The sequence below is a fragment of the Hemicordylus capensis genome, chromosome 12, assembly GCF_027244095.1.
Source record: "Hemicordylus capensis ecotype Gifberg chromosome 12, rHemCap1.1.pri, whole genome shotgun sequence".
Classification (NCBI taxonomy): Eukaryota; Metazoa; Chordata; class Lepidosauria; order Squamata; family Cordylidae; genus Hemicordylus; species Hemicordylus capensis.
Genome location: NC_069668.1, coordinates 568,720 through 592,117, shown reverse-complemented (window position 1 = coordinate 592,117; position 23,398 = coordinate 568,720). Strand labels below are relative to the sequence as shown.

Sequence of the window (23,398 nt, the reverse complement as noted above, 5' to 3'; positions counted from 1 at the left end):
TTTCACAAATAAACAAAATCAGCTTTTAATGTTTGTATTATAAAACATGTCCGATTTTTGGCAAATATTTTACAGTTTCCATTCCTTCCGGTTTTGAAAGAGCCTGTGGAAGAGTCTTGTGGGTGGAGCGAAGGGGGGCGAGTGGAGGAAATCATGGAAATTAAGAAGGTGAAAGTTCGATGGACTTGCTTAAAAGAAAGAAAGAAAGAAAAACCCCATCAGGTCCCTCCCACCAAAGTAAAAATCCAGTTTCACATTTAAATTCCACTATTCAGAAGAAGAGGCCACGGGGGTATAAAGCAGCAGGCGAAATTCAGCAAAATCCCACTCTCAAAAGCCATTAGGAAGGCAGGGGACAGGGGACATTCTCGGCGGGTTTTAGTAGGGCCGGTTACGCTGATCGCTTCTGAAGTCGTTCCTGAAAGAGAGAAGTGAGTTATGGTGGGTATTTATACAACTTTAGGTACATGTTCAAATGCCTACAAGCAGGGGATCTCGAACTTGGGTCCCCAGATGGCGCAGGACTACAAATCCCATTGGCCACTGCAGCAGGGGATGATGGAGGTTATCCCACATCTGGAGAGCCCCACTGGAGCACTCGCCCGACAGTTCTCTAGCTGCCGGATAGGGATTTCTGAACGCAACAGAGCCCCGCCGCCTGCAGCCCCAGACCGACTACAACTCCCATTGTTACCCTTGGCCCAGCAGCAGGGGAAGATGGGATGTGTAGTCCACCAACATCCAGGGAGCCGCGTTTGAAAAACCTGGACAGGTTTCCAGCTGCCTGACACCAGCGGCCCTGCCTGCAGGGCACAGATTTAAGGAACACATTCCACCCCACCACTGTTGGGGGATAGAGCGACCAGGTGGCCTGCCCACGGGGGAGGCAGTTGCCGAGCCAGTAGCGTGGGCGTCGCCACCTCACCTGGCTCTGCTGCACACAGGAGGTGCCACGGCTGCCAAGAGGCAGCGTCTGGGGAGGGGGGGAAGGCGGCGGGCAGCTGGTGCACGCAAAGCCAGCTTCCTCCTCGGAGGCCTGCCGTGACGGGGCCACTGCTCCCAGATGCTGCCGATGAGCACGCCCATCACCACCAGCCCTCCCTGGCGCCGGGCGCACTGCAGCGAGGTGAGGCGAGGCTGCATGGGGGGGGAAGAGCCAGGCATTTCCCCGGGGTGGCAAACGGGGGCCCTCACAGAAAACCTGCCCCAGTAGAGGCGGAGTGGAAGGCCACGAGGCCAGCGCAGTGACCCGGCCAGAGCCACAGCGGCCCCCTCCTCTGAGGGCCGGCCTGCCAGGCTCCCCTGGACCCACCCAAGCCCTCGATTCTCAGCACGGCTCAGCACCAACCTTCCTCCCATCTTCCCGCCGAAGCCGCCGCCACTTCCGCCCCGGCCTCTGTACCCCCGGTCACCTCCAAAGCCGCCCCTGCCGCGGAAGTCTGGAAGGGAGAGAAGACGCCGAGGTGAGCGCCGCGCGGACCAACACCCCAGCCGGAGCCGCCCCTCCTGCCCGCCGGCTCCCACACGCACCTCCTCCTCCCGAGGGCCGGGAGTCTTCCGGCCTGGGCTCGTTGCACTGGTTACAGGAATTCCGGCGGGCAAAGTTCATGTTCCCACAGCTCCTGGAAGAGACAAAAAGACCTCCGCTGAGGGTGTGCAGCGAGGCGGCGAGGGCTGTACGGCATGTGGAGAGAACCGGGTTCTCTGGGACATCGAGAAGATAATTTGTATTCCATTGGTGTATATCTCCCCCTTCCATTTTTACACCCTCACAACAACCCTGCAAGGACGGTTCGGCCAAGGAGCAGCATTTGCCCCAAGGTCACCCAGTGCATTTCATGGCCAGGTCAAGATTTGAACCCGGGGCTCCAAAGCCTTAAGCGGACAAACTAAGCACCACGCCATTCCGACTTACGGATTCGGACAAACCCAGTCGCCGCTTTTGGGTTCCCCGCCTCGGCCCTGAAAGCCCCCGCCTCGGCCGAAGCCCCCTCCTCGCAACCCTGCAGACACAAGAGCATTGCTGTTAGAGCAAGGAGGCGGAAGAGGGAGGGCAGCCCATATTTATTTATGTATCACCTTGCTATATTGCCCGATACAGGTATCCCTCGGCGGTGTACATAATTTTAACAAAAACACAGTTAAAACTGTTTTTACAGAGCAGTTAAACTGCTTAAAATCATTTGGATGAAAAGCCTGAGAAACGTGGCGTGTCTCGAGGGTCTTTTTAGAAGCAGCCAGGGATGGAGAAGCTCTTCTTTTGACAGGGAGCGCATCCCAGAGCTCTGGGGCCGCCACAGAGAAGGCCCTGTCCCAAGTTGCCACCTAATGAGAGGGTGGCAACTCCCCAGATGCTCTTAATAACCGGTAGGGTTCATGACAAAGGAGTCCAGGACAAAACTAAAGAATTAAAGTATCGTATCAAAGAATTATTGTATCGTATCAAAGAATTATCGTATCGTATCAAAGAATTATCATATCGAATCAAAGAATTATCGCATCGTATCAAAGAATTATCGCATCATATCAAAGAATTATTGCATCGTATCGCCTTGCCAAAAACCACAATGAGCATTTGTCCCCTGAGATGGTGCGATATGGCAAAAACGCGTGAGCGCAAGTCTGGTGAGTAAACTCCAGACTGGCCTTGGGTGTCAACGCAGCTGCTCTCTGCCCAGGCGGATGAGACCAGAGCCACAGCCAATGTCACTTCACACCTGCCTGGAGCCAGGCCCCAGAACTAACAGACACTCCCAGAACTGCATGCAGAAGGACATGGGTTTGATACTACCTCGGCCGCCGCCGCCGCCACCATTTCCACCGCCTCGCAGGAATTCCGGCCGCCTGGTCGCAAAGGAGACTCTGATGACACTGCCATTGAATTCCTTTCCTGGAGGAGGAGGAGGAGAGAGAGGGAGAGCAGAAGGTCAACGCACAGCAGTTTAGCAACAGCGAGGACGTCTCGAAGTCAGAGGAGACTGGGATGCGAACGCAGAACGCTGCGAGCTGGACGGAAAACGGGGATGGCTGAAGCCCCGGAGATGTGAACCCAGAGCCATGTGCTCCATACCCAACACAAATGGAGGGAAATGCCATGTCAGGCAAAGCGTGGAACCGGCAGGAAGGAAGGGGACAGAGCCAGCCCTGGAGATAGATCTGCTGCTGGGTAATACTGAGCGAGGTGGACCAGTGGTCTGACTCCGTCTGAGGCAGCTTCTGATGTTCCTAAACTATTTTATGTAATATTTCCCCTCGTACTTGGGAAAGCAGAAAGGACTTGAGATCCCAAATCGATTAGGACCAGCAACATGGCCGGGCGGGCGGGAGGGGGGCAGGATGGGAGAGAGAGAGAGAGAGTTAACCCTTTCCCCATCTTGTATGCTCACTTATGCCTGTAATCGTTCTGCGGTGGGGTAGGTGGCAGAATCGTGAGAGGGGAAAATAAAAATCCAGATCAGGAAAACTGTGCAGGGGAGGGGGAGAGATAACGCCCCCTTGCTCGGATCCAATTCAGAGCCCTTGTGGCTCCTTTCAAGTATGAAGGTCCTGAGCTTTTTTATTTCGATCAATGACCAGAACAAAACACAAGCAAAAAGGAAAAAGAGAATAAGACATCATAAAATAGTAATACGCAACTTACATGCAATGTAACAAAACTTGGCCACAGAGTTAGTACTCATACTATCAAATTTAGACAGTAATAAATCAAGATAAAAGTCATCTGAGCGGCCAGGAAAAGGCTTCAACATGGGTGAGATAAAATCTAAACGGGAATCCCTGTAGAGGTCAGAGTAAAGAATAAAATGTGCAGTTGACTCAATAGCACCTGAGCCACAAGGGCAGAGGCGCAAAACATAAGGAATCCCCTTGAACCTTCCCTTAAGCACAGATGTTGGAAGAACATTAAGACGTGCAAGGGTCAAGGCACGCCTAAATTTAGGAAAAGTTATGTTACTTAGGTAATCAGCAGGCTTAAGATTGTAGAGCTGGTTACCTATATACAAACCTCTAGATATTTTGGAGGCTTCAACCTGTAGGTCAGTATCAATTATTCGCTGTTTAATAACCTTGATAGCTGTAGTAGAGCCCATCCTAACAAGTTCTTCAAGTGGGATCCCATAAAGTTGAGATTTTATTTTAAGCGACCGTTTCCATCTCGAATCAAAGGAGTCGGTCATAATAAGAGGGACTAATCCCACTTGTGAGAACTTCAATTTTAACCAGAATAGGAAAATACATTTCCAATAAACCGATTCCAAAGTATAGAGGCCTGCCTCCCATCTAATAGCGGCATTTGAGACACTATTTGGGACCTGGAAGATGGATCTAAGAAATTTTGTCTGTATGGCCTCCAGAGGTGAAAAATTGCAGAAAGGGCCCAATTGTGCACCATATGTAAGCTGTGGGTGTACTTTAGCTGCAAAGAGTTTAATAGCAGCAGGTATATATGCAGCGCCCTTCGTAAAATAAAAAGATCTAATTGAGTTGGCTGAATGGTGGGCTTTCTGTATGGTATAGTTCAGGTGGGCCTGACGGCCTCCCGAAGCATTGGAAGACTATGCCAAGGTATTTAAATATTTTAACTTGTTCAATTAATTGGCCATTTATTTTCCATACATGGGGCTTGGGGTGTTTGGCAAATACCAGTACTTTAGTTTTCTGGTAGTTTACCTCAATGGCCTCCTCTGCACAAAAAGAGCTAAGTGATGCAAGTGCCCGCTTTAGGCCGACTGGAGTCAGTGGCAGGAGAACCATGTCATCGGCATACAGCAAAATTGATATATGTTTATGAGCCAGTTTGGGCGGATGAATAGAAGGAGCATTCATATGAGTTACTATGGAGTTAATATAGATGTTAAACAAAAAAGGGGCTAAAATACACCCCTGTCTGACTCCTCTATGTGTGGGGATTTCAGCAGATAAGTGACCCCGTGCACTACAACGAACTCTCAAGGATGTATTTTCATGTAGCTTATAAATTAGTAATAGGAGACGCTTATCTATGGATAAATCCCTCAACTTAGCCCAAAGGTGGCCCCTAGAGATGGAATCAAAAGCAGATTTTAAGTCAATAAATGCCGCATAGAGGGCAGAGCCAGATTTACAAGTATATTTCTCAGCCAGATGTTGGGAGTATAAAGGCCTGCTCAATGGTCGATCGGCCTTCACGAAATCCGGCTTGTTCAGGAGCCAGGATGTTATAGGCATCAATCCAGTCAGCCAGTTTTATCAGGAGATGTTTTGCATATAATTTAGAGATAATGCTCAAGAGGCTAATTGGGCGGTAATTTGCAGGATCTTGTCTGCTTCCTTTTTTATAAATAGGGATAATTAAAGCAACCCCCCCAATCCTGAGGAATTTTCGCAGTCTTATCGATAAATGAGAATAATGACGCAAGAACAGGGGCCCACCATTCTAAATTAGTGCGTATAATCTCAATAATGATGCGGTCGATCCCGGGAGCTTTACCGGGTTTAGTTTGTTTGACAAGGGCCTCAATTTCTGAGCATGTAACTGAGTTCCAATAGGAAAGGTCAGAGGTATTTAATTCTAGCTTAGCTTCTGTAGGATCAGTTTGACTGTAGAGTTTGTGGAAATGACGCTCCCATGATTCCGCGGGAACAATAAAGGTCGGCAAGGAGGGAGCTCTCACGTGAGGAGAAGAGATCAATCGCCAAAACCTTGTTTGATTCCTTGATTTAGCCGCATCAATTAGTTCAGACCATTTTTCTTTAGTAAATTGAAATTTCTTAGATTTCAACAATTTCTTATATTGATGCCTCAGATTAAGTAAATCCTGCGAACTGAATACAGAGGTACCTTCAGCATGGGATTTAAAGGCCTGAATGAGGGCCCTCTTAGCAGCGCGACACTCAGAATCAAACCATGGATGGGAGGGGGTTTTATGGCGCTGACTAGCTGGTGGACAGGAGTTGGTGAGCATGGGTGAAAGGAGACTAATTAGGCTAGCATAAAGATCTAAGATAGCTGGAGAGGAAATCTGTAATCCTTTCCCAACTAGGGCATCTCGCAGAGAGATGGCATCCTGAGAATTTAGGAACAAGCTTACTTGGTTGAGCAAGAAAGGAGACCATCTCACTCGCTGGTGTATAGGTCCATCATTCCTGCAAAGATCTTGTCTGCAGTCTAACCCAGCAAGGCCTTTCCAACCAATATTCAGAAGCAGGGGGAAATGATCACTCTCTGGTAGATTAACAACTTGAAAATTCCTAACAGCTGAGGCCAAACCACGAGAAATAGCCACATAGTCAATTAAGGAAGGTCTAGCTCCCGCCCAGTGAGTAAACTCTGCGGGAAAATCAGTGTGAACCGCTCCATTAAGACAGTGCAAATCCAACTTATTAAATGACTGAAGTAAGGTTAAACCGGAGGCATTAGCTCTAGAGTCTTTAGAGCGTCTAACGATTAAAGGGAATGGACGTTCTACAGTTGGAGGGTAACAGTGAAATTTGGAATAAAGAGCTCGATCATCCAAACCAGTGCGAGCATTGAAGTCTCCCGCCAGTACATAATGTAAATTATGTTGTGAAATCTGGATATCAGTAATAAATGCTTCTAAATTTAGCCATATCCCCCTAACACAAGAGTGTGAACCTAAAGGTGGGATATAGATGTTTATCAGCACTAAATTGAAAACCCCAGAACTAAGTAGAACAGCTAATGCATAAGGGTCAAGGGAGCCAAGGTAAGTCAATTTGCATTGCAGAGATGTAGATACAAGGACCGCAAGACCACCCTTCGGTCTACCCCTGCCCCCCTCAGCCTTGGCAGCTAGTAGAAAAGGTGTATAACCAGGGAGAAAAAGATCTCCTGTTAGCCAGGTTTCTTGGATCATCAAAATGTCAAAGTGGGAAACAAAAGCTGAAAAGTCCGGGTCACGACGTTTGCTGTTCCAACCGCCGACATTCCAGGCTAAGATCGATAGGCCAGGGGTTCTGGCAACAAAGAGCAGTTGGGGATGTTGGTTGGTGCAGATAATCTGGAAGTAGAGGTAGGATCATCTTGAGGAGATGGAGTAGTTGAAATGCAAATCAGGCTTGTGTCATCATCAGAGGAGAGAACAATAGGGTCTTCTATAATTCTTGGGGTAGCAGAAGAAGGGGGAGGTGAAGCACTTGCAGTATCAACAGCATTAGCGGTAGCATCCTTATAAGTTGGAAATGAGGGACCATTATCGTTGTCATCCGGGAGAGGCCTAGCACCAGTCTTTTTTAAAGCTTTAACAGGAGAAGAGTGCTGTTTAGAATCTAGCAAAGAAAAAATTGCACAGAAATGGGGGTCGTTTGCCAAGCCCGCCCAATGGTCTTCCTCAATTTGGCCATTTTCTTGTAAAGCCATGTGTGCCAATTTCAGCGTATCCACATCCACTGGAATGTCAGCAGATAGATGGTTAACAGGAGAAGAATTCCCAGCTATGGAGAGAGAAGCAGCTTGACTTTGTTTACTCAGTTCAGCCAAATCGTCGGCTACCTCAAGCAAGGACTTTATAGTATCCGGTAGGGGAAGTATATCAGCATAGTCCTGTAGTGCAGAAGTAAGCTTTGGAGCAGCATAAGAGTTTAAAGTTTCTGCCTCAGCTCCTTTCTCTTGGGAGGGAGTCTTAATTGAAAGTATACAGGGATGCTGACCTTGAGGTATGGAATGCGATGTTGTCTTAGGCCTGGATGTTTTACTGCTTAGCTTAGTTCTCTCAAGGCTGCGAGGCCGAGGCCGAGGCGCAGAGAGTGGCGGATTTATCTCCCTCACAGCTAGAGGTTTAATAGTTGCATTTACAAAACATCTCTGGGTTGAAATATTGAATCTGGCCAGATACTCTCTTGATCGAAGAAGTAGCTCTGGGAAACTGGAATTCCTGAATGTAAGTAGAATCCTCTGATTATGATTCACATCTGGTAAATGTTCATATTTAATAAGGTCATAGCTTGAGATAGAACGGGCAGTTAAGAAGCTTAATGAGCGAAGAATAGCAGATTTGTGGATCCAGTTATAACGGTTGCATGACTGACGAGGAACAGAGAGCATAACACAATTAGGTTGAAGTCTGAGGTTAGCTTTGTTGTCAGGTGAAGAGAATGATATACGATTTAATAGCCCATTAACCGGTGAGGCTATCTTTGTTTTAGTATTGCCTTCACGATGGAAACAGGAGCAAGACTGGCTTTGAGTTAAAACAAGCTTCATGATCTCACTTGTTTTAGATTCCAGTCTCTTTAATGTTTGTAGAATATATTGCAGCGTATCTGCAGTTAAATTGCAGAATTGAGACAGAAGAACGTTTTGATCAATGCTACGCTGCATCTCCTGTGAAGAGCCATTCGGGGGGGGGGGGTCGACAAAATCTTCCCCAGCAACAGCTTCTGTGAAGGCACAAATATCCTCTAACGGGGCAAATCTGTTTTGTAGTGAAATAGGAGTCAAGGCACTCACCGAAGGCAAAAAAAGAGTCCAACTTTAGCTGCTTGGTGCGTCTCTTTGAAGCTGGGACTGAGGCAGGGAGACCAGCTCCTGTGCAATTCCTTCTGCCCATCCTGAAGGGCTTAAAATAATCTCCCAGGTGATAAAGAGTAGAATAAAAAATAAAAAATAATAAAATAGCAAAAGAATAATCCAGAAAGAGAGGCCTCTACAGGGAAAAAAGACAAGGAACTGGAGGAGCTGAGAGGAATCAAACTATCCGTCGGCAGGTGCAGGGGAGGGGGAGAGATAACGCCCCCTTGCTCGGATCCAATTCAGAGCCCTTGTGGCTCCTTTCAAGTATGAATTAAAACACCAGGAGAGCCGTTGATGGGTCGCCTTCATTCACTGGTGGCCTTAAGGCCCTTGTCCAGAAGGATGAGGACAGATGCCCAGAACTCCTGGACCCAGGGAACATGCCAACGAGAGTGAATCTTACCGTCAAACCAGTCAATGGCCGCTTTAGCCGATGGCGGGTCGTCGAAAGACACTGTGGCTTCTCCCTTAGGCTTGCCCGTGTCCTTGTCCGTATAGAGGTTTATCATCAGCTTCCCTGTCTTTTTGTTAGTCTGGGGAGGAAGTGGCAGAGAAAACGGCATCATCGCACCAGACACGTGGCTAAGGGGCACAGCGACAGGCCGTGAGCCAGGCCTACCAAGATGGGCGGTTCGTACCATCTCAGGGGACGGATAATCATTGTGGTTTTGGGCAATGCAATACGACCCAATAATTCTTTAATACGATCCGATAAGTCTTTAGTTTTTGGCAATGCCTGCCCCCACATAGATGGGGGAAAGGTGACCGCACACAGAAAGCTGGAAGTGCAAGAAGGCTCTCGCCCCTTCCTCATCCCCAAAAGGAAGAGAGGAAACTTGCAATCCTTTCTGCACAGAGGAAAGGGTTCGGGTCACAATGAAAAATGGCCACACTCCCTCCAGGAAGTCATCTCTGGAGGACATTCCTGCCAATGGTAATTTCCATTCCATCGACAACCTTGATAACGTTTCACAGTAGGGTGTGTGTGCATGCAGAACACTTCTCAAAGTTTTTAAAATCGCCACTGCAAGTGTGGGCTGCAGCAGGCCTGAGGCTCAGGGCAATCCAAGCCTGAGAACCCCCTGGAAGCTGAAGCGATCCCCTCTTTTTCACCTCTAGGGGTGTGGACCTTGTCAAAAATCACCATGAGCATTCCCCCCACCCCGCCGCCTGCTGCATGGGACTGACCACCCGCTGCTGGCTCATGTGCTATGAGAACTCACCCAGCCACGAGTGAAAGATCAGGCAGGAGAAGCCGGAATAGTCTATTCCCCACCCATCACTGATTTCTCCTGGCTGTCAGCAACTGCAGCAGCTCGGGAAAGGATGCTGGGTAGCCCACCCCTGATCTGCAGGCTGCCCTTGGCTTCACGCCCTGACCGATCACTGGATCGGGGGGGGGGGGCGGTTCTAGGCCCCGAAGCTCAAGCGGCTTAGACGTGACCGGAATCGGCCCCAAGCTGACCCCCTCGCGCACCTTAATGACTCCTATTTGCTTGAAGTACTCGCCGACTTGATCTGCTGAAGCATCCTCTCCCAGGCCTTGTACAAAGATGGTGTTGTTATCCAAGTTGTCAGACTCCGAGTCTAGGGAGTTAACCAAAAAATGGAGTTATTTCCAAAAGCAAAAGGTCTCGCCATGCATTGACCAGAAGGGTGTACAGACATCTTAAGCACCGGTGGCTTTTGGGAGGCAAAGAACAATCAGCCAAAGGCCAGTGGGGCTGGGGATAATGGGAGTTGTAGTCCAACAATATCTGGGGGCCCCAGTTCAAGAACTTCAGAACTAACTAGTTTTTTTAAAAGGTTTTTTTTTGGCAGTTGGCATAAAGTAGCAAGCCTGTTTCTTTTCTCTTTTTGTCCAATAAAACTTGATTTGCCCAGGCCTTTTAAACTGCTCTGAGCTCTTTGATTTGCTTTGGGTTTTCCAGGGACCTGGTTGCTTTTCTTTCTTTTAAAACTGTTAGGTGGAACCAATTAATGGAAACTGACTGTTTGAACTCAGATCGTAAATAAACTAACTAACTAACTAACTAACTAACTAACTAACTAACGGAAACTGACACGGTTTGTCGACTGGGAACAAGAAGTGTGAAGACTGAAATCTGGGGTGCAACTCTGTATTGAAGAGAAAAAAATATTTACGTAGAGAAGAAAATGTGAGCAGCTGCGCTGGAAACCAGATTGAAGGACAGGCAGCCAGTTTGTTAAATAAAGAGCGTCTTCCAAGAGGTTCACAAGCGTGCATGCAACCCACTACATCAGTGATCTTCACTATCACTCAAGTGGGGGCCACTCTGGCAAATGGTCCAATGTAAGAGCCATTTCCCACAGTGCTGACCTCTGCATGGTACTGTGCTTTTCACCCTCTCTTCAGGGCTGTAAGAGGAAAGCGCTAAGGAAGACTGAACTTGCCAGCAATTCTTGAGCGCCTCCCAAGATGCTGCAGGGGCTCAAGTGGGCTCCGTTTCCCTTGGAGGAGTCCCACCGGCAGTGGGGAAAGCATAGCACGGCACTGTGGGAATGGTCCCTTCCAGCACCCAGGGGACAGGGAGGAGTCATCAGCCGAAACTTCACACAGGCCCAAGGAACAATTAGTTGGGGGGGGCTGTCACCACTGGCCCCCAGGCCTTACAAGAAAGAAAACTGCCCCGGCCATAGGAAAAAGGAGAGAACCGCCAAGCAGCAGAGCCTCCTGTGTTTACCTGTGTCCGGCTTCTGCCCATAATCCCTTTGACCTGCAGAACAGGTGAGAGAAAACAAAAGGGTACTTTAGCAATGAAAGAGGGAAGGTAAGCCCCAACTTACTGGCACTGTTTTTTTAAAAATCAATTTGGAAAAAAGGTATGCCAGGCTTACGCAGCAAGGTTTAGAAGACATTGCAATTTAAAAGAAAAAAGTCCGACAGGAAGTAAGAGCCAGGTAGAAAACTGGTCATGATCTTTGAAAACGGCAGGATGCAGCTAGAATTTGCCACATGGGGCTTAAATGCTGGCGAGTATCTCACAGCCGCAGTTCAACAGGTCAAGTTGTGCTTAGAAGACGTGTGCGTGGGCCATCCGGCAGTGATTAAATCTACCAGAAGAACTCTTTCATGCAATTTGACAAAAAAATAAAATAAAATAAAATAAAATAAAGATGCAGGATCCTGCTTTTCATTCAATACAAGCAACTTGTCTTTAGGCTTTTTAAAAGCACATTAGCACACTAGCGTCAAACCCAACGGAATGAAACAAAAACAAAATGGCTTCTAATAGATAGTCACATGGTATTTGGTGGCTTTTAAGACTAATTTTAAAAAATTAAGAGAATTTGCACTGAAATGTTTTGTTTTTCCCCTTCTTTTTTTGATGTTGGGCACTTACCACCAAAATTTTTGAAGCCACCTCGGTCTCCACCGCTGCAGAGGAAAAATTGAAGAAATGATTTCTTCCTGAAGTCTTGACATGCTGAGCCCAAGGCCCAAAACGTCTACATTTACTGAACAGCTACAGCATAGTTGTTAAGAGCACCGCCTCGGGGCCGTCCATGAGTCTTTCGGGGTGCTTGTTTCGCTCCTCAGTTAAGCCAGGGCTGGTCCGCTTTGATTCCCCTGTCTGTGCTTGACTACAACTCCCATCACCCCCGACTACTGGCTATGGTGGCTGAGGAAGATGGGAGTTGTAGTCCAAAAAACAGCTGGAGGGCAGAAGCTCTGCAGCCCTGACTTAAAAGGAAGGCACATATGCAATTGGCATACGTAAATAAGTTTACTGTTATGGTCAGGGACCAGCGTGAAAAGGACCATATTTCCCTGAACCCAAGACCTGGTTTCCCGCAACTTCTTTGATGTTAGGAACCAGGAGGTGGGTGGGAGATCAACTTAAATCCAGGGTTCACTTCCATTCAAGCACTTGACCTCTATTTTTTTTAAAAAGGAGCTTGACTTAAATTCAGAGTAGCCCTGTATTTGCGTCAACACGGCACTGCCACCCACAACCCTGCACCCAACTCTCCCAAAGGCCAAGAGGGAATGCCATTTAAGCCACAGACAAGGACGCCCGGCTGTAATGATCTCACAGCATCAAGCTACCTGGACCCTCTGATAGGAGTTACTCCATTTAATCTCAAGAGGACTGCTCAGGAGCAATTTAGTTGGGATGTCAGCCACTAATCTTTTCTGTGCTGCAAAACACTAATCAGAAGTTATCCTAAATACCTTTTGGCCCCATTTTTAAAAACAGTTTCCTTCCGAGAATTTGGGAAGACAGCAACTTCTTATACAGACTGCATTCTTAGTTGGATTTGTGTACACCTCAAGTTGCGGATCAAACACAACCCATTTTTCAGGTGCCCGAATGGGGGCCCTCCATGCTGCAGAAGAGAGGCAAGCAGACGGCCAGCAGGTTAATTCTAGTTAAATGGCAGTTTCTGGCCAACTGTGTCTGCCTTGAGGATATTTTGCAAATACGAAAGGGAAGCAAGATGAGAGCTCTAACGTGCTATCCACAGCGCTGGTACAAGGGTGAGCTACGGCCTTTAAATGGAAGCGCATCTGTGGAGGTAATGCAGGAAATGGAGACAGGAGCGCTCTCTCAATCACAGCACGCAACACGTGGGATTTTCAGTTTGGTGGTTTTGAAGAAACAACAGGACTAACATTTTCAGAGGAGCTCTGGACAGAGCGAGTCCCAGTTCTTAAGTGTAAGCATGTGCCGTTAACTCAGGGGCAGGGCACCAGATTAATTCTACAAGGGCACACTCACTCAGACATCAGGGGGAGGTTTAAATTTAGAGTTACTCACACACAACTGAAAATGCACCGAGTCATAAACAAGAATTTTAACACCGCACTCAACTATTCGTCCGTGCACCAGCTGGGGTGGCCGGTGCCAGCCGTGGGGACTGAATGCTCCCTGTGGTTTGGACAAGACCTACACACCAGGAGATGGGAAAGAGGCAAGAGCGTTGCAGGGGAACACAAGGACAGCTGGAAGGCTTGCTCCCAGCCAGAGAGAGTAGAGGTACACTCCTGACTGGCAGCCATGTAAGCCCCCAGAAAGGGAGGAGACAGGGAGAGTGATCACGTGGGAGGCGGGCCCAACGGACATGCCCGACCCAGATTCTTGCCCCAGCACTTGGCAGAGAGTGAGCCGTGGTCTGTAGAGGGCTGAAGACGGAAGGTAGCACTGGACCCTCCTCCAGAGGAGTCCTCCCTGGGCTCAGTGAGAAAGGCAGGGGCCGCGCCTTCAGCGTCTCCCCCCCTACTCAGCCCACAGAGAGGCGAGTATTAATTCTATTTCCAGACTACTGAGCTAGTAGTCTGTGCAACTCAAGTGCGTACTGAGAACACGCAGCTGGTCGCCTGCTTTGCTGGCACGGAACGCCAAATATGCAGATTCCATTTTTAGAGGGCTGTTTAAAAAAAAATTGCTTTTTTACCTCTCCCCCCCCCCACCACGGGCACCACCACATTTTCTGCAAAAGAAAGAGTCCTGGTGCAACACTGCTGATACAACTAATCCCTCAACAGTGTTAAGATCTGGTTTTTTCAGCACGAACGACAAGTTCAAAGTGCCAATGATTAACGGAAAACAGCAAAGACTTAACTACCTTCAGCCTGGAACTTCCAGTACACACAGCTTTTTAAGAGCATCCATGTGAGCCATTATGAGGAAGACACAGTAGCGTACCATGGTCTACAGAGACTTGGAGACCCTTACCTTATGCCGGACATGAGATCTCTGTTGTCAGAATCGAACCTGCTCCCACCTCTGCGTGGCCCACCGTACCCTCGGTTATCTTCCCCGTATCTCCCCTTGTCACGGCGGTCGTCTGTCAAGATATAAGCCTGGCGTTTGACACACGACCTAAGTAGTGTGTCAAGCACGTAGTAAGTCAAGTAGTGTGTCAAGCAAGTCCTTGGGCAAGTCCTTTGCCCAAACTCAGAGGACCAATGACACCAGCCTCCTTCCCCCAACAGCAAAAGCAATCTCCCGGCGTTTCCGGATGCAGGCTGCACCCAGCCCCTACCTTGCATGCTGTGCCCGTAACTCTCCTTCTGCTGGGCCTGGTAGGATGGCTGGTTCTGGCCGTAGGGCCCTTGCTGCTGCTGCTGCTGGCCGAAGTTGGACTTCTGGTTGAAAGCTTCTTGCTGCTGGTTGTAGCCTTGCTTCTGGTCATAGGAGCCCCGGTTCTGGTTGTAGCCCTGCTGCTGCTGCTGGCCATAGCCCGACTGCTGGCCGTAGGAGGCTTGCTGTTGGCCGAAGCTGGGCGGGGGGTCGTAGGAAGGCCTGCTGCTGAAACGCAGTGGAAAAGAAACAAGTGAGGGCACTAGGTTTTGTCTGCATTGGACACCAGGCCGTATCAAACACAACAAGAGGCAAGACAACCCCAAACACACCAATGAAGTTATGGGACACTCTTAAGCGTTACACACACAGTTAGTGTGCATGGCTTCACCAGGGCAATTCTAAGGGTAATGAATCAGGCATGTTACCACTTTTCCAATGGCTGTAGCCAAAAGCAGTTTTTCAGGTTGGTGTTACATCCACCCACTGGCAAGAGAACATCTCTTATTATAAGGCCTTATTTTTTTAAAAAACATCCTTCAATATTATAGTGCCTGGATGTGCAAAATGCAGCAGTAACGGAATGAGGAACATAAGAAGCTGCCTGATACAGAGTCACACCCTTGGTCTATCTAGCTCAGTATTGTCTACTTAGACTGGCAGTGGCTTCTCCAAGGTTGCAGGCAGGAGTCTCTCCCAGTCGTACCTGGAAATGCTGCCAGGGAGGGAACTTGGGAGCCTTTTGCATGGAAGCAGGCAGGTGCAAGTGCTCTTCCCAAAGCGGCCCCATCCCCGAAGGGGAATCTCTTCCAGTGCTCACAAATGTAGTCCCCTATCCAAATGCAAACCAGGGTGGAGCCTGCTTAGCAAAGGGACCATTCATGCTTGCTACCACGAGACCAGTTCTCCTCTGGTGAGAGGCATTAGAAGACTGAGAAAGACCCTTGGTTTGTTTAGCTCAGTACCGTCTACACTGACCGGCAGCAGCTCCTCCAAGGTTGCAGCCAGGGGTCTTTCCCAGTTCTATCTGGAGATGCTGCCAGGGATTGAGTCTGGGGTCTTCTACCTGCAAAGCAGAGGCTCTAATGCTACACCACAGCCCCCTATCCAAAAACTAGGATCTCATTACTGACATATTCTGTCTGTTTCAGCCACTACCTGTAATATTCAATGGTTCTGTGAAACTATGGGCTTATAGTTGTACTTATTTGTTTATTTATCAAGTTGGTACACCGCCCCAAACTTTCATCTCTGGGCAGTTAACAATAGCATAAAACAAGTCAAAACATTTAAAAATCAGCCACAGAATAAAACCTAGAAATTTAAAAAGCTAAAAAGCTTGGGTGAAGAGGTGGGGTTTTCAAATGCTTTTTTAAAAATTGACAGAAATGGGGAGGATCGTATATCAGTAGGGAGCGCAACCGAGAAGGCCTCATCCCCGTGTGGCTACCAGCCGAGCTGGCGGCAACTGGAGATGACGGACCTCTCCAGACGACCTCAATGGGCGTTGGGGCTCATCATGAAGAAGGCCTTCTTCGCTTATGGATGTGTGTTCTATTCCCAGTGAGTACATCCATAATATCAACCTGAAATTTTGCTTCCAGTTGCCATCACTGAAAAAGTGGGAATGTGCCCGATTCCCTTTCCCTTGGAATTCCCATCAGCTTCTTGGGCCCTGAGCGCACCAACTTTCAAAAAGGTGGTGAGACTCAGATACCTCTGACAAAATCAACCGATGAGTCAACTTCCAGGGACCCAGAAAGAAGAACTCATCCTTTTCACAGGGGCAGAGAGCAACACCTTCAACTGGATCCAGTGAGGATCCATGAACTGCATTACAGACCCCAACATCAGCCTTCAAAGAGGAACATAACCCGGGCGAAGTGGAAGGTTCTCCTTTGATCCGTTCCAGACATCTAGACAAGGTCAGCCGCTCCTTACCCGCCAGACGAATCCTTCTGGTCATCTTGGCTGCCATAAGACTCCTGGCCGTAGGCACTCTGGTTCTGGTTTTCATAGCTGCCATATCCTGGCTGGCTGCTCTGCCCGTAACCTAAGGATCCAACAGGGAGTTGCTATCAGTCAACAGCTGCCCCCAATGCGCATGCGTGCAGAAACAGAACACTCTGGGTCGCAGTCGAACCTGTCTGGGCCTGTCCGTAGTTCCCTTGATAGTTTCCGAAGCTCTGCCCGTAAGATGAGCTCTCTCTGCTCTGCTCGTAGCCAGGATAGCCCTGCAACCCAAAGGAAGAAGGGAAAAAGGATGTTAGCGGCTTCAGGTGGACAGACACATCTACCAATGGCTACTAGTCCGGATGGCTACAGGCCAGCTCCAGCCTCAGAAGCAATGAGGAGCAACAGCAGGAGAGGGAGCAACAGCAGGAGAGGGGGCAGGCCTTCGCCTCCTACTTGTGGGCTTCCAAAGGCATCGGGCAAGGCGGGGGTGGGGCACTGTGGGGAAAAAGGATGCTGGACTAGATGGGCCTACTTGGGCCTGATCCAGCACAGTTGCTCTTAAGTTGAGTCCAGTGGCCTCAATCAGACCCAGATGGGTCTGAAAGAGACCTGGTGTATGCTTGCATTCATAAGCGAAGAGGTGGCCGATACTGTGAGGAGTTGGCCGTGCCCACGGATTTGGAGAGTGGTACACCTTTGTTGGAACTGGACATTCTGACACATGAGCCTAAGAGATGGAGATCCCGCAGCACGAATCAGGTGGTGCTGCTGACAGGACCTGTGCCCCAACCAATCACCATCGACCCAGAGGCTAGAGTGTCATCCCACTGTGGCAGGAGGTGATGGGAGTGGTAGTCCAAAACAGCCAGGGACCAAGGATGGGAACCCATGGATTAGATGGACCTTTGGTATGGTCCTTATGTTCTTATGACAGGCTGGCAGTGTTCTCTCTAAGGCGTCCGTGCATGTGTGTGCACTCACACTTTTTTTGATGTCTGCTCAGTTAATTTTAGATCCCACTCAGGCTGAATCGGGAAGGTCCCACTCTGAATGCACATGAGCACATACTGCCTTGATATTGCCAAAAATCAGAGAGAACACTGCAGGCCAGGATCCTTGCTAACAGAACAGGTGTGCAGAAGGGATCCCACAGTCAACGTGTGCCTGTCTCGAGACGGACCATCTCCCTTCAGTCCATGGACCACAGACACTTGGCATTTCCTCCTAGCCAGACTACAGGAAAAAGAGCTCACAGTGCTCTTCAGTTCTGGAGCACCCTACTGAAGCGCTTTGCTGGCTCCCACTCTCAGCGTTTTTGGGTTTTTTTAAGGCTTCTAAAGACCCTCTTTTTGTAAAAAGAGGCTTTTAAAGTGTTTTATCTGCACTTCTATCTGGCTGGTTTTTAACCTTTTAAATGGGATTTGAGCGGCATTATGCTTTTAGTGCATGTCTGCGAATCCTATTAATGTCCTGCTGATTTTTTTGCACTGACTGACTCTTTTTGGGAGCCACTCCAAGCAGTGAGATTCTGGCAGTGGGCTGGGGCTGGGGTGGAGGCCAGGAAGAGCAAGATAACATGGTGGTTTTGAAGAAACGGGTGTGTGGGTGTGTGTGTTAATGTGCCTACCTGCGGTGCCTGTCCGTAGTTCTGATTTCCTTGACTGCCATACCCTGCGTAGCTGCAAGAGGAGATCTCAAATAAATGCCATTTCCACACAGAACATCACTGGGGCGAAACAAATGTTCCATCTTCCTCCCCCTGTTTTTTTAAGAGGCTTACACATTTGTCACGGCAGGGGATGCTGTGGGCCAGAGGCCCCTTTGTCGGAAACACGAAACATTATCTGCAGTGGACAAACTAGAAATGTGTCGTTAACAGATTTACTATGGACAACGGAGCAAAACGGAATGAGAACAGGGAACCATGATCATAGCACAAGATACAGCAACTAGTCAACAAGAAAATTACATATTTACAAAGACATCAGTAGCCCAAGGGACCCCTAACCCAGTGGTATTAATCCAGCCAATTACCATCAGTTCTTCCATCGCTTCCTAGTTCTTATGGCACCCAACAAAAAGGTAGCCGGTGTTTAAATCACCCTGGGAACCTTACCTAGGAATACAGGGGCTCCCAAGAGGGGGTCCAAAGGGTACTGGGAGTGCTGCCCACTGGGGGTCCTCAGCTCTCCTGCCTCTCTGTATATGGCCTTATGGAGGACATCTATAAGGCCATAATGCTCTCAGGCAGCTGATTTGTTCCCCGCCTGATGACCGCCAGACTGAAGCCAATATGTCTGCAGCAGAAAGAGAGGGTTAAAGATTCTCCCCCTCTGCTGCTGAATGGCTGGCTCCGTGCTGAAGCGTAGTGGGTGCCTCACCTCATCCTGACTGACAGGCTTCCAAAAATGAGCACCGGGTACTCCCACTGGAATGAACAGAGCAAGTAAACTTGTCCCATGAATTTCAGAGGGAGAACCAATGAGTAATGTGGTCTGGATGTAAGTCCATGACTGGAGTAGCCTGTCTTAGAACTGAAACATTTGAGTATGCGTACACACATGCACCCCACCCACCCCCCACACACAATCTCTGCAGGGTACCTGAGCTATATTCGCAACCGAAGGGGTACACTTATTTTAAAAGGTTGGGAACAGTGTTCCCTGTCACAGGGGTTCCCAGATGTTGTTGCCTACAATTCCCATAATCCCCAGCCAAAGGCCATTGCTGCTGGGAGTTGTAGTCAACAACATGTGGGAATCCCCTGAGACCTTCAGCTCTGTCAGGCTTACAAGGCCACCAAGCATTACAAACTGGATCAGAAGCCCCACCCCTGCAGCACCCAAGAATCCCTGCTACAGAGAATACTGGTTGGGAACCCGAGATATAAGCCCACCTCTGGCTGGAGGGCCCTGGGCATTCTTTCCGAAGCATCGCCCGCCAAATGGGCAGCAGTCGTTTGTTCCCTTTTTATAACAGATCAAGGGCACGTATGCCTCCCTCCTGCTGCCCCCCACAACACCCCTCTTTGGCTGGAGGGAAGTTAGGGCAAGAGAGGCATAAACTGGGGAGACAGAGTGTCTCTAACATTGTGGTATCATTGTGTCAATTGGACTAAGAGGATTTCAACAGACAAGGGTTGTAACCAAAGAAACACCCCCTTCAATTAGGCACATGAATATAATAGATTTTATTCACAGGGCTTGTACCTTGTAAGGGGAACCCCACACTTTCCTCCCAAGGTTTTAAGTCCCCCACCCCACCCCTCCGCAAGGCTTTAAGACACACACCCCCGCAATATTGTTAGGCACACGTACCTTTGCTGTTGACCCCCAGAATGGCTGAAGCTTCCAGAATCTTAAAGAAAAAGAAAAGAGATTTGTAATTTAGACAAGCATTCAGTATGTTGATTTTACACTAAAGCATTATCCTGAGACATCGGTTCACCTGCAAGGAATTATTCTGTATAACAAAGTAAGCTCGACCTGCTAGGATTTAAACTCCTGCCAACACCTCCAGGTAAGGCTGAGAAAGACCCCAGCCTAAAAACTTGGAGAGCTGCTGCCTGCCAGTGTAGACAATCCCGAGCTAGATGGACCACGGGCCTGACTTGGTATAAGGCAGTTTCCTAGGTTGCTAACATCCCAATCTGCAGATCTTCAGGCATAGCAGCAAGCTGCACAGAACAGCCCATGGAAATCTTGGCACATACACCCAGTGCTCCCTCTAAGGCGTGCACATATGTGCACACAAGTTTGGGTTTTTTTAATGTCCGCTCAGTTGATTTTAGATCCCGCTCAGGTTGGATCGGGAAGGCCCCACTCTGAATGTACACGTGCACACACTTCCTTGATACTGCCACCCAGAACAAAACTCATTCTGCACACAGATGAAAGAAAATAAAAAAATAGAGGGAATACTGCGTTCATCTGAGTAACAGCTGCAGTGTAGGAGGGAAGAGAAACGAGGAGGGGTACGTTCAAAAGCAAGGCCAAGGTTCACGATGACCAAGCACACTGACCGAAGGGATTCTTCTCTTGTAAACAAGATCTTCCACTAGAGAAGGACTATTAATGGGCTGGGCTTGTGTCGAGTGAAGTTTCAGGCACGCTGGGGGAGGGCATCAGGTTTTCTGCAGATATAAATAACTCCTCTCAGAGAGCATCCACTAATTTAATACTGGTTTATAGTCAGCTACTGCTGTGCTCGGGTTTCAAGATCGGAATCCCTTTCAAAGCGTCTGCCTGCAGCAAAAGACCACACTATGCTGCTACAAACTTCCCACCTCATGCGCATATTGTATCCTTGACCTCAAACCTCTACCCCGAAGAGAGCAGTACAGGACTATCCGAGACTAGAAGGTAAGAACAGCCCTGCTGGGTCAGGCCCAAGGAGGCCCATCTAGTCCAGCATCCTGCTTCACACAGTGGCCCACCAGATGCCTCTGGGAAGCCTATAGGCAAGAGCTTATAGCCTCTAAGCCTATAGGCAAGAACTGTCCCTCTCTCCTCTGACTAGGACAGTCCAAGGCAGAATAAGGGTAGTGGACAGTGTTTCCTCTAAGGCAGGCGCATGTGTGTGCACTCAGACATTTTTTGATGTCTGCTCAGTTAATTTTAGATCCCATTCAGGTTTAATCAATGACATCCCACTTTGAAAGCATGTGCACACACTGCCTTGATACCGCCGCCCAGAACAGGGCTGTCAATGGCTACTAGTGTGAGGGCTATAGGCCAAGGCTCACGATGCCCAAGCACACTGACCAAAGGGATTCTTCTCTTGCAAACAAGATCTTCCACTAGAGAGGGACTATTAAAGAGCTGGGCTTGTGTCAAGTGGCGTTTCAGACAAAATAACCCTGTGGGGTCAGTTAGGCTGAGAGTTAAGTGACTGACCAAGAGTCACCCTAGGGGTGTTATGGCTGAACAGGGATTTGAACTCGTGTCCAACTCTCTATCCACTACTAGTGTTCTCTCTAATTTTTTTCATCTGTGTGCGGAATGAGTTTCGTTTTGGTTAAAAAAACCCGAAACATCTGGAGCAGGGCTTTGGTTCTCCTGCAGATGCTGGCTCACAGCACCATAATCCCTGGCTGTTTGATACTGTGGCTGGGAATTATGGGAGTGGTAGTCCAAACACTGCTGGGGGGTGTCTAAGTTGAGCAGGCATGATCTGCTGGAATCCTGGCTGGGAACCATTGCACTAAAGACTACTACCATAAGAAATATTTGTATACCACTTTTCAACAGCAGTTCCCAAAGTGGTTTAGGCAGAGAAATAAAAACGAAATAAATATGGATTCCTGTCCCCAAAGGGCTCATACACAAAGACACATAAGATGGAGCCCAGCAACAACCACTAGAGGGATGCTGTGCTGGGGATGGATAGGGCCAGTCACTCCCCATCACATCAGAAATAATCACTTTATAAAGGCGCCTCTTTGAATGAATGCATGCATGCATGCATGCTTTATTATGGTCAACATCACAGAAATGACACAAAACACAATGAAAATAATACAGTAATACAAAACACCGATATCTCAAATCAGCTCAGGCCTGGTCTTACATGTGGCCGCACAAAATCTGGCTACACACAGTGTTTTAGATACACAGCGATCCGCTAACAAAAAAGTTGAATATCTATCCTCCATTCTAAGCAGGGGAAGACCTGCTCAAGACCACCTACTGAGTTTCGAAAGGCAGGAGCATTACAATAGGCATACTAACAATACTAACAACACTAACAAATAAGTTAAAAATATTTATACATATATATATTTTACATATATATATATATAGCTCTGCCGTTCAAACACCCGCCCACAGGAAGAGCCCATGAAAAGTACATCAGGAGGAGGAAGGGGGGAAAAGAAAAGGAGGCAAGAAAAACTCCCACCCACCAGAAGGGAAGCCAGCAGTCAAGTCCTTGGGGGCGGAGCCTGCAGCAGCGCGAGCGCGCAGGTGCAGTGGGCCCGTCCAAGATGGCGGCGGCCAGCGCGGGCCCCCTCGGCTCTCCCCGGGCGCGCTGCACGCCACGCCCCCTCCCGCCTCCCCTCAGCCCCTCCAGCGGCGGGCCTCGATCTCCGCTTGGCGGCCGCGGGGCGCTGGGAGGACCTACCCGACGCCATCCCGGTCACCGACCCGGCGGGCGGGCAAGCGAACAAACCGTCCGGTCGGCTGCCGCCTCCTTGGCTGACCGGCTTTGACTAACAGGAGGCGCCGTCGCCGCTTCGACTGCGGGGCGCCGCAGCCAATGGGAGCGCGCGGAGCTTACCACCAGAAAAAAAAGGGAGCGCAGGACAGAACGTACCAATTGGATGGGGAGGAAAGCTATCCCGAAGGGAGGGACCATTGGGGTGGGGAGCGCGGGGGGAGTGGGATGTACCATGGTGACCGCTCGGATAAATTAAATGCTGTTTTAAAACTGTGCTGTGTGTTGCTGTATTTTTTTTTAATGGCCTGGGCGTTCAGACTAGGAAAGGGAGTGAAAATGGCCATGTGGATTAGAGCGGGGCGAGGGTGTGTGTGTGGTGGATTAAAAGTAGCATTAGTCTGCCTGGGCTTGAAAGGAAGAGGGGGCCACTGGGCGTGTGCAGAGTGCATTCAGCCCGCCGCCTCTTAAATGCAATGAACGTAAGTTCAAAAATAAGCGTGGCAGTGGCTGATAAACGGCTAGAACGAGACGATGTTGGAAATTTTCTACTCCCCAGGCCTTAGATGTCCCCGGAGATGACGGCCACTCCCTTGAGCCTGGGAGCAGGGAATCCCAGAGAGGTGCCAGCACTAGCTCCTGCCCCTCTGGGCAGCCCGATGACGCTGTGGTGCTTGATGGCGCTGTGGACTTCTGTTTACACTTATTTATTTTCTGGATATTCCAT

The 23,398-nt window shown here is 48.9% G+C and overlaps 1 protein-coding gene across 3 annotated transcripts; it reads right to left on the bottom strand.

Annotated features, from left to right (window-relative positions):
- Positions 1-22,749, bottom strand: TAF15 (TATA-box binding protein associated factor 15). 3 transcript variants are annotated; one of them, XM_053275515.1, is made up of 16 exons: positions 22,639-22,747; positions 19,836-19,875; positions 18,146-18,197; positions 16,706-16,796; positions 16,504-16,615; positions 14,525-14,790; positions 14,215-14,326; positions 11,878-11,912; positions 11,218-11,250; positions 9,990-10,099; positions 8,916-9,045; positions 2,792-2,890; positions 1,916-2,003; positions 1,531-1,622; positions 1,349-1,439; positions 1-418 (listed from the first exon to the last, which is right to left on the bottom strand). In XM_053275515.1, exons 1-16 carry the CDS (start codon positions 22,646-22,648, stop codon positions 379-381), a joined length of 1,401 nt encoding a protein of 466 aa, XP_053131490.1. In that variant the 5' UTR covers positions 22,649-22,747; the 3' UTR covers positions 1-378. The 3 variants fall into 3 exon arrangements, 2 of the variants coding, with proteins under 2 accessions (XP_053131490.1, XP_053131491.1); XM_053275516.1 differs by having other exon boundaries at positions 14,525-14,787; XR_008311848.1 differs by lacking the exons at positions 1-418; positions 1,916-2,003 and having other exon boundaries at positions 22,639-22,749.
- Between the last annotated feature and the right edge of the window lie 649 nt (positions 22,750-23,398).

Coding starts and splice junctions, on each gene's coding strand:
- TAF15 (XM_053275515.1), bottom strand. Junction 16,797..18,145: donor ACTACGGACAGGCACCGCAG/GTAGGCACATTA, acceptor TTTGGGTTGCAG/GGCTATCCTGGCTACGAGCA. Junction 9,046..9,989: donor AGCAAATAGGAGTCATTAAG/GTGCGCGAGGGG, acceptor CTTCCTCCCCAG/ACTAACAAAAAGACAGGGAA.